General features: G+C 35.1%; 2 protein-coding genes across 2 annotated transcripts in view; both read right to left on the bottom strand.

Moving 5' to 3' along the window:
• Positions 1 to 1,206: 1,206 nt before the first annotated feature.
• On the bottom strand, positions 1,207 to 2,773 carry LOC132176363 (probable F-box protein At4g22030). Its single transcript, XM_059588546.1, has one exon. It carries the CDS (start codon positions 2,735 to 2,737, stop codon positions 1,463 to 1,465), a length of 1,275 nt encoding a protein of 424 aa, XP_059444529.1. The 5' UTR covers positions 2,738 to 2,773; the 3' UTR covers positions 1,207 to 1,462.
• Positions 2,774 to 7,357: 4,584 nt separating this feature from the next.
• The window catches only part of LOC132174562 (dihydrolipoyllysine-residue succinyltransferase component of 2-oxoglutarate dehydrogenase complex 2, mitochondrial-like), a 4,711-nt gene continuing 1,063 nt past the window's right edge, over positions 7,358 to 11,005 (bottom strand). Inside the window, exons 2-8 of the mRNA XM_059586199.1 lie at positions 10,930 to 10,974; positions 10,563 to 10,835; positions 10,254 to 10,348; positions 8,884 to 8,974; positions 8,623 to 8,733; positions 8,000 to 8,194; positions 7,358 to 7,763 (exon numbers count right to left, since the gene is read on the bottom strand). Coding sequence (XP_059442182.1) covers positions 7,572 to 7,763; positions 8,000 to 8,194; positions 8,623 to 8,733; positions 8,884 to 8,974; positions 10,254 to 10,348; positions 10,563 to 10,835; positions 10,930 to 10,974 — 1,002 coding nt within the window. The 3' untranslated portion in view covers positions 7,358 to 7,571. The remainder of the gene's footprint in view (positions 7,764 to 7,999; positions 8,195 to 8,622; positions 8,734 to 8,883; positions 8,975 to 10,253; positions 10,349 to 10,562; positions 10,836 to 10,929; positions 10,975 to 11,005) is intronic.

Here is an 11,005-nt window from a genome sequence, read left to right as displayed (position 1 = left end):
GTGATCAGCTTCCTCTTATGTAGGACCTCTTTAAAACCAATGGCAGCATGCCATGTCATGAAGCACCGATGCAGGTTCTTGATTATATAGTCAATCGGGCATCCGTGGACGGAAGCACGACTATGTTTCCTTGCATCATTTCGAATCTCCCTCCCCCTTCTTGTGAGGACATGTTAAAAAAAAAAAAGCTCTAACTTGGTCTATTGAAGGTTGGTGAAATGTTCATCTATTGGTTGATATATGGTCAATCGGGCCAAAAAGGGGGAAGAAAGTGGCCAAAAAAACACCCCCTCACTCCATTTCTTATTAAGGTAGGACATCTCCACCTCGTTTTCACAATATTCTGATTGAAAGAAAGAGTGTTATGATCTTGGTGGGGCTTAATTTGGGGTATGGGATAGATTGGATTATTCAATATGAAATAGGCTTAAGGGCCTAATTTTTTGCGTTCTATTGGCTATTGAACTTTTGGTACTTAACAATTAACATTTAGTATCAGAACAGACACCACATTACGAGGTCGAATCTCAGAAAGGTAACCTACAAAGAGACTACTTAATGTCTGAATGAAGTTGTTTATTAGATTCAGAGTGAAAACTATTATAAAGTGACTTATACCTAATGCCTGAATGAAGTCGTCTATTAGATTCAGAGTGAAAATAAAGTGACTTAAAAAAAAAAAAAAAAAAAAAAAAACCAACAACACGATTTCATAGAGTGAATAAAAGGGTGGTTGATTGTTATGGAATCTTGATGGGGCCTAATTTAAGATATGGTTGCTAAATTGAGCATAAGATAAGTTTAAGGCGTCTAACTTTTCCGTTTGGTTTTATTAGCGCGTGTTCTGCAACTTTATTCTATACATCCTGAGAGAAAGAGAAGAGAGAGAGAGAGAAAGAGAGAGTTGATTATAAGTATGGCATCTTCTGCTACGTAGGGCATGAAGGTTATGCCTTTTGAGTTAATTAGTCTAAAACATGACATGGGTTGGTGGACCTGGTGGTTTATTGGCATTTACTTGTTTTCTGAGACACCCCCACATGACTGCGGGTGATGATGCAGATTCCAACCTACTATATACGTATTATAAGCATGCAATTGGGAGTACTGTATGGAGATACTCGATCGGACCACTACGTTATACGATTGCTACAAGCTACAACGTGCAAACAAAGCAACCTCCATGCTAAATAAAACCAACAAAACATAAACTACAATTCGATCCACACAAACTGCTTGAACTCAGACATCAAAAATACTGGAAGTAATACTCCAAACAGTATCCAATCTTTCTGTTCACAACACCATCCTCAACATTCTTACAAGAAACCAGTCTTCCTGACCCGTACATCAGCTAGAATGAGCTGAAAAAAAAAATGTATCTTGGATTTCTATTCAGCAAAATTATTGCTAAAAGATATATACAATTTAGCACAAAATTAAGTCAACCCTTGATCAAAAATCAGAAGAGCTTGCTTGCATACTCTTCTTTGTCCTGCCTGATTCCTGCAGAAGGCAAAGATGAACTTCTTGCAAGGCCTCTGAGCTCTGACAAGCTCCTTCCAAGCTGAAGAGCAACTTTAAGCTCAAACAACTCTCCATTTTCCCTCTTATCAGCCTCTCTTTCCGTCAAAGTTGACGTTATATTCTCTTCCATTAGCCTGAAAAATCCTGCTGAGCCCCTATACATCTCAAACACCATCCCAACTTGCCCACCATGCTGCATAGTGTTGACCACAGTGGCCAAAGCTCCAAACATCACACCCAAAAACGCAGCCCATGAGCCACCAAAAGGCAATCCCACAAAGGCTGAACCCACGGCAGCCAAACCAGTAAATAAAGGCCCACATACTGCAAGAATTTTGTTAACTTTCAGTACTACTTTGCTCAGCCTCACATACTCTGCTGCATCTTTTCTCTTCAAAACCCCAACAACCTCCTTCATTTCCTCCTCAAGATTTTCATTCCACCCATTTGATCTCTCTACCCTCCCACCAGCCTTATTTTCTTGCTGAGACTTCAAATTATGCGGCCACCACACAGCAGGCTCCACATTTGCTGGAAATTTATCCAGCATTGTGCCAAGCAAGGGAAGAGGGTAAGCCTTATCTAATGCTAAGACTTTCTCCGTCACATCCTCCACATCACTAGCTGTCGGGTTTCGAACAGCCACAGTGATTTTGATATCCTCGTGAAGTTGCTTAAATAGCCTTGCAGCATTTCTCTGTTCTTCTGCAAGCTGAGATGGCTGGATTTTATTCATCACCAGCAAAATTCCAGTGGATGCCATGTAGAGAAGACTAGCAGAGAGCTTCAGAGCCAAAACTGGAGCTCCAATTACTCCACTGAGAGCCGCAAGCCCAGCCATTGTTGCTGCTGTGAATGTCATTCCGTTAACAGAATTCAGCAGAAGACGGTTCCAGTTATCTCTCTGAGCTCCAATATTCTTGTGCATTTCTGCTCTATCTGCTACAATTTCCATTATTGTATATAGCTCTTGCAATATTGTCTTGGACCTGGAAACGCCGTCGTTTCCTTTATTACTATTATCAATAGTATTAGGCTTCATTTCTATGTGGGTTGAAATTGGTACAATGGCTTGTAACCCATTGGAGAGCTTAGGAAGAGAAAGATAATTATCAGATGATTGGTGGTGTTTATGGGAATTTAGCGTGGCTTTGATTTTTCTAAAAGAAGTTGAAAAAGAACAAAAGGAAGCAGCTTGAAGAGTAGCCATGAAAAACAATTAGCCTTCCTGTTCTATTGGTGTGGTTTGGAATTTGAAGGCCTTGTAGGGAAAATGAGTGAATTTCAGCTCAGATATATAGAGGAGAAGACAGGGGAATGTATGAAATATTCGAGTCGTCGGTCTTCTCCAACCTTTTTGAATGGATTCATGGGTTGGACTCCCTCATCTTTGTCTACTTTTTAACCATTTTACTTTTGACTTTCAAAGCTTATGATTTTGTCAACTTTCGCTCACTCCCAAGTCCCAAGTCCCAACTACCAACTCCCTATAAAGTGTTCTTTTCACGCGATATACGTACGTAATATATATATATATATATATATATATATATATATATATATATTTTGTGATTTTTGAATTTGCTTTCATACAACAAATGCATGTAAAATAATATTTGCCTGCTTATAGGAATTGGGAAAGGAATAGTATAAAGGCTGATCCTCAACAACCTCTTTGCCTGTTTCAGCGTTTCTGATCAGGACAGGACGACCATTAGTCAACATACGAGGGCTACAATCACGTGCGTACTTTGTCGTCTATATACACTACTACATTGCCCTGTCTGTCCGATCATCATCGTACGGCCATTAATTACCCTAGCAGTAGCACTCATGCACATCTATGCTACGTATTACGTAAAGTGCACTTTTATCACGTGTTCTTAAGGTATTCAAATAGTATAGTGAGTATAAAAAGTGTTGATTACACTTGCATTTATATTAAAATTAAAAAAAATTACGGGCTTTATTTTACTAGCTAGACAAGGATCCTTAACACATTTAATGCATATATAGATGTAACTTTCAAAACATAACCCGAAGAGAAATGATATATATATATATATATATATATTTTACCAATACTATCTTATTATATTATGTTGACGTTATATTGTATATTCATTATTAAATTAATTTTAATTAAGAAAATAATAATTATAGATTGATAATATCACCTCAACATAGTAGAATCATGATGAGATATTGGAATTATGTTATTTAGACTTTTTCCAACCTAAAAACTATTTTTCCTATTATCAACAAATTACATGATTAATTTTGAAAAATGGAAAGATAGAGAAAAATGAGAGAAGTACCGGAATAAATGCTCTAATATTTCTCTTCGATCTCTTAAACACAAAACCACGGGCTATCATGGCTTTGAATAATTTCGTAAGGGTGGTTTTAGTTTATCATATTTTATCGATACTTTCTAGAAATACACGCACATAATAATAATACACGTACAATATCATGTCAAGTCAATATAAATATCACCACGCTGAATATATATTGTAAAAAATGAAAGTTAAGGCTCGAGTGTAACAAACTCAAGTAAAACGTGGGATATATTTGTCCTATATATCATTTAAAAAGGGCTAGTTAAATTATAATTGAAGTTTTTTAGAGTCACTTGTAAAATTTAATCTAATATACATAGTAAGATTTAAGATTGCGTTAAAAACTTTTAAAAAAATGATTTTAGTACTTAAAAAACCATTTCAGGCAAAAAAAAAAAAAAAAAAAAAATTGGTTTGATATTAAAAATAAAAAAATAAAACTTTTTGCTTAAAAAAAAAAAAAAAAAAAACCCAAAACTGCATTGTAAAAGAGAAGCAAAATGAGGTTTTTTTCTTTTCTTTTCTTTCTACAAAGTTATTTGGGGCCTTTTTTTTAGAGACAAAAGTTATATTTTTCAACGCAATCCTAAACCGACTTTTATAATCTCAGTCACTCAATGTGAGTAATCCACTCAATCAATGTGGAACTAACTTTCCCAAATGTTACATCAAGGATCTTTTCAATTTCACTTTTTCTCTCAAAAATTTTCCACCATTTTATTTTTAACACTATCTACAACTATATATATATATAGCCAAAGAAAGTTTTCCAAGAAAAACAAATAGAGGATAATTTTTTGTTAAATGCATGGAAGCTATCTTATATATATATATAGCGACCAAAAGAAATGGAGAATGACAGAAGCAACTGCTGAGAAAAGGAATAAGAAAAGCAATATTGGTAACGTACGTTAAAGTAGTAGTTGCCAAATGACAAACTTTCTTTTCACAAAAGCATGCCAAGCAAGAACAAACAATGGCCAGTATTTTCTGCGGAACCTTTCACGTGGGTTGTCATGTTAATTGCCTAACGCGCTTTATATTTCACAGACCACCACATACAGTCCACGCCGTGTGTTTCTTTTTTTGTTAAAACAAAATATTTCTAAATCTCTTGGTTTTTTTATTTTTTTTTTATTTTTTTAGACCTTAGCTAGTTTTTAATTTGATCAATTTAATACAAGAGTTTACGAAGATTTCTAGTTTAAGGAAAATATTTCAGAACCCGTGTTTGTGCATGTGTGTGTGTGTGTGTTTTTTTTTTTTTTTTTTCTTTTCAAATTTGATATTTTAGATCTCAGTTTTAATTTGGCTAATTTAATACTTGAATTTATGAAAATTTTAAATTAAAGATCTCTAGCTATTATGCTATTCTCATTAAACAAATTTAGATAAATAATAGAAATCATTGTTCATCCCATCTTAGGGGATAGGTGTACCTACCATTGAATTTTTGAAATCCACATGTGGGTCCAATGGTGTATTTACAAAAGAAATTGTTGAAAGAATGATATTTAATATGTCTCAAAAATTTAAACTTTATTTATTTATTTAAAAAAAAAAAAAAAATCAAACGGAGTGGCTGCAGCCCATTGGGGTGGCCACCTCTTTTGTTTTTTTAATGAGAATGGTATAATAGTATTTTTCAAGTCTTTATTGTTTTTCTAAGCCATACATGGAAGAAGGGGAGGGGAGGGTATTTTTGTCATTCATGAAAAGAAAATAGCTAAAGATCTTAAATTTAAAATCTTCATAAACTCAATATTAAATTGGTCAAATTAAAAACCAAGGTCAAAAACACAAATTCAAAAAGCAAAGTCAAATTCTGAAATATTTTCCTTTTTTTTTTTACGGGATGCTACCCCGGAGGACTAGCAGGTTTTGACATGAATCCAACACGAAATTGGTGGGTTAGTGTTGAGAAGTCTTACCTATTTAATTAAATAAATTTGATTAAAATCGATCTATATAGATATAGTTTTATATTGGTGTATCGATACAACTTAAACTCAAGATGCAATATTTAGGGTTGTTAATTTTTGAAATGACCTACAAACTTGACAATAACTCAATACGAAATTAGCGAATCAAAATTAAGAGATCTAACCCATTTAATTGATTAGGTCAAATTAGAATTGAATTATATAGTCTTATACCCATACATCAGACCCAACACAACACAAATTGCCACACTATTAGGGTTAAGTGTTGTTTTGTAATTCAATAAATTTAATTTTCCTTTTTTGTGTTTGGAGTCTTGGAGTGTACCTCACCGTGTTTTGACGTTGAATGAAAAGGTTTCTCGACTATGGACTCTGAAGATCTTGTTCCTTCTCTGCAATTACACTCGGCTGGTAATTCCATATCGCTTGTATTTCTTCGTAAGGTCTATGGCTCTTGTGAAGCGCGTTATTACCCTATAATCAAGCATAAGCATATACGCAATTCACAAACTGACACTTCTATCACGTAAAACATAATTCATAAGACCACACCAAAGAAAACGTGCTTCAGGACGGCTATAGCTGTTTCTTGTTTACCTTGGAATGGGATCTTCACAATTTCACTTGAAATGGATAATTTATTCCACAACCAAAATTTTATTTTGTTACAATTAACAGTTTCCATAATACCATGTCATTTAAATATAGTATCGTTGACAATATATACACCATCAAATTTGTAAAATCTAATATAAACCATAAAATGATCATCTTCCTTTCACTTGAAATAGAGAGGATCTAATCTCCATATAATGTGAGACATCACCAGCCCGGGAAATTTTTGTTTGGAAGTTATTGATGTGATATAAAGTAGATAGAAATTCTGAATTTTTTTGTATAAAAAAATGAAAAAAAAAATAATAATAATAATAATTTGTTTTGTAGTAAATTTATTTCAATAGCAATAAAAGGTAATACAAAGTTATTGATGTGATATGAAAAGTATCAATGTTCAGGAGTTGAAAAAAATTGAAAGTTTGGTAAGCCCATTGCCAAACGACCCCACATCTCCAATAACTCTTTATCACCCTGTACTTCACAAAGAATCAGGCTCCTGAAAAGTATCAGCTTCTAACATTAATGTAAGGGCACAAAAACGAACTCTGGTACCTGTCTTCTCTTACAAATCCAGCGAAAGGTGCCAATGATTTATTACGAGACTACTAACCCCACATCTATAATAAAACCTAAATAAAATCAAGATTATATTCTCACCACTCTGAATTGGAGACAACATTGAAATACTGCAAGCAAAAGGAGGCTACCAAAAATACACAAAAACCATCAGGCAAAACTGACATTTGATGATGGATCATGGATCTAAATGTCATAAAAATCAAACATTCCTCTGAAGATAACTTCACCACCAGATCATGTAAGTTGAAGAGCACTGATAAGTTTCATACAGTTATTTGAAGGATGATTCTTTAATATATGATTCATATTAGTTTCATACAAGTATTTGACCAGAATTTAGCATCCCTGTTCGACATAAATAGAATAGAAAATGCTTCTCATTTCAAAATCAATCATATCAAGCCGCATATATAGAACCCCACTAAAGGGGTTAAACTAACTAATGAAACACCAAAACTCTAGAATTGCAAGACATTTATTTTTGGTTCAATGCACTCAAAAAGTATATCGTATTCTAGGTATACCAGAAAACCACAATCATATACCAGCTGCTGTATAGTCCTCATATGTCCAGGAGAAGCCTACGAGGGTCCTCTACAACATCTTTGATGCGTCGCAAAAAGAAAACTGCCTCTCTTCCATCAATCAACCTATGATCATAGGTTAGAGCTATGTACATCATTGGCCTTGGGACTATGTCGCCTCCAACAACCATGGGACGGGTCACTATCGAGTGCATACCCAATATCGCTGACTGCAAGGAAAAGTTCATTAGCGTGAAATTCTCTTTCTGAGCACATGAAAAAGTAGATGTCGAGAAGGAAAGGAAATATATGAAGACAAAACTTGCACTCATTAAATGAACAAACCCGCATCAACAGCCAAAGAGTGGCTTGACAACATAACATGTAATCAGAAAGATAAAGGAGCAAATGCTAATCGTAGACATATTAAAAAAGAACCAAATTTCAAGTAATTGTGCACAGAAACCTGAGGCGGATTGATGATGGGGGTACTCAAAAGGCTTCCATAAACACCACCATTAGATATTGTAAATGATCCTCCAGCCATCTCATCAATGGATAAAGATCCATCAATTGCCTTCTTTGCTAGCGTATTGATCTCTTTCTCAATCTCAGCAAAATTCATTTTTTCAGCATTGCGGATAACTGGCACAACAAGGCCCTGGAGTGGAAATATATTGAAGAAACTTAATAGCAATTAACATATATAAAAGATTTATGATGTGTACTCCTACTTAGCAAGAAGCTCCTTTATATATATATATATATATATATACCATGTTGCGAGAAAAGTTTATTTTTCCAATTTCTGAGGTATCAACCCTGTGTCCTAAAATAGTAGGTCCAACAGATAAGACAACTAGACAATCCACACCCAACATGCATACAGGAGGAGTTCAATAACATAGCTTACAATTTCACCTCAAAGTACAGCTATATACAAAAAGATCCCAAAATGGCACTAAAATCATCTTTTTTTTTTCTTCCTATAAGGAAGATAACTTATTAAAGGATAAAAGAAAATCATAGAATCAATGTCACTACATTATATATTCAATGGCCTAGATAAACAGGGGAATGTCAACAAACCTTAGGTGTACCAACGGCTACACTAATATCTATATAATCTCTATAGATGATATCATCCCCATCAATGACCGCATTTACAATAGGCTGATTTTGGAGTCCACTGACCGCAGCCTGAAATACGAGATGAAGGGAAGAAAAAAAAAATTAAGTACGTTTTTTGGTAAGTAGATGATATTTAAGCACACACATACAAGCACGTGATGTTTACAGGTTAGTCTAAGTTCCACAATAGCAATTAAACATGTATTCCAGATGGCATACTTTCACAAATCCCGACATAAGTCCCAACTTGACTCCATGCTTTTCGACAAAAGCATCCTTGTAATCAGAACGGAGCTTCATCAAATTTGTCCTACAATAAGCAGCAATCAGTTAGATGAAAGTGTAGCACAGAAGTGGAGGAAGTCTGCAAAAATAAATGTAATCTGTTCATATTTTTATTGGGGAAATATCAAATTTGTTCCTAGGTTTTCAATTTCAACAATGAAGCCTTTAGGTTTTACTTTAGTTTCAAATATGTCTCTTTGGCAACCTACCAATAAATTGATGACATGTGGCTCGCATATGATAAGTCATGCATCAATTGTATGTTCCACATGGAAAATCTACATTAAATTACAAATTTACCCTAAATACAAAATTAAACATAAAACTAATTTTTTTTTTTTTAAAAAAAAAAAGGTGGCGACTGTAAAGGGAGGATCTCAAAGTCGTGGGCAAGGACAATGATGGTGTAGGCAGGCTTGGGCAGGTCCCAGATGCAAAGAGTGCAATCGCTAGAGGCAGGGGCAAAGACATTGGCCTGGCAGGGGTTCCAAACAGTAGAGTAGACACAGTAGGCATGCTAGTTGAAGGTGCCGACAGGGTTGACGTGCGGTCGAGGGTCCAATGCTTGACAGAGTTGTACCAGGAGGTGGAGAGGAAGGAGACGTGGCAGACAGGGTTGTATTCAGAATATGATAATGAATGCAAAAATTAAAATATAAAAAAATAACCAGGTTTGATAAAAATTATCAAAAAGTCATCACTTTATCATGTAGAACTTTGATATAATAAGAATTTTAACAAAGGCAGGGGAAGTGGAGGAAGAAGACGTGTATAGAAATAGATGTATCTGTGTCTGTCAGTATGTGTGCATGGCTGAGTGTGAGATTTGAAAGAGAACGTTGTTCTAGGGGGATGATACCCATTGGTGCTCAATTCAAAGGATTGCTGCAACATTCAAGGAAACCTAATTGTATTAGTTAAGAATAAAAACAATTCCACGCAAATGGAAATTGTCTGTGTGCATGCACAAACGTGTATGTGACTACAAGATGGAAAACCAATCAAAAGATTAATCAATGTGCAATAAAAACAATAATGTAAGATAGTTTTGAAAAAGAGATCAATATAAGAAACCAAATTCTAAAAGGTTGGAATTAAGGCTTCACTGAATTAAGCCTACATTGTCCCTTGTTTGTATAAAAGCAAATAGATGGGAAAAGATCCAATCACAATCAGTTCAATTACAGGTTGAGCGTAGTGGGACCAACTCAATGAATAGCCCTACTAAGCTACTCCCAGCAAAGCCTAAAATCAGGGACACTGACATATGCTTTCAGAAAACATTACAATTGGATTGTACTTACATATCAACCTCATTGAATGTTGTTAACATTGCAAATGTGTTTTGAGAATCTTTCAATCGTGTAGCAACCCGTTTCCGGAGTCTTGTCATAGGAACCTGCAATTATGTGAGTTCTATACAATTTCAGGAAGACCACGAAAATTAATTTATGAAGATGCCAAGTACTAAAGACAATTAGAAAGCATTACAAGAACACTATAGTGGTATACTCAAACAAGAAAAGACAAAATTAATATGCTAAGTATTAAAGACAATTAGAAAGCATTACAGGAACACTATTGTGGCATAATAAAACAAGAAAAAGACTTACTCGTCTTTCCCTTTCTTTAGGGGGAAGCTGAGGCTCTGTAGCCGAGCGTTTGGGAGGTTGTGGAGAGGGTGCTTTACGCTTCTCAGTAATAGGAGCAGTTTCCACTTTAGGCTTTTGCTTCTCCTCAATCTTCTCAGCAGTAGGAGATGGCGGAGAAGCTGCTTTCTCTGATGCCTCCTCAGATGGAGCAACGTGAGCTACACCTTCAGCAGACTTTGAAATCACAGCAATCTTGGTACCTGGTTCCACAGTATCTCCTTCCTTGGCTACAAACTGCCAACATTAAAAATTAGATGCAGCAGCCAACACAAACATCCAAATCCTATCTGTTTCTGAGAGAGCAAAGACATAAGAGCCAATATATAACCTTTTGGATCACACCCGCTTCAGGACTAGCAACATCAATTGTCACCTGATGGAAAATTAACAATACAAGCATTAAA

This window comes from Corylus avellana, chromosome ca3, assembly GCF_901000735.1.
Source record: "Corylus avellana chromosome ca3, CavTom2PMs-1.0".
In the NCBI taxonomy this organism is placed as follows: Eukaryota; Viridiplantae; Streptophyta; class Magnoliopsida; order Fagales; family Betulaceae; genus Corylus; species Corylus avellana.
Note: the sequence above shows the minus strand (reverse complement) of the source record. Positions and strands in the feature narration are given on the sequence as shown.

What these genes read in the sequence shown, in the direction of transcription:
- LOC132176363 (XM_059588546.1), bottom strand. Translation starts at nt 2,737, where the DNA reads ATGGCTACTCTTCAAGCTGCTTCCTTTTGTTCTTTTTCAACTTCTTTT.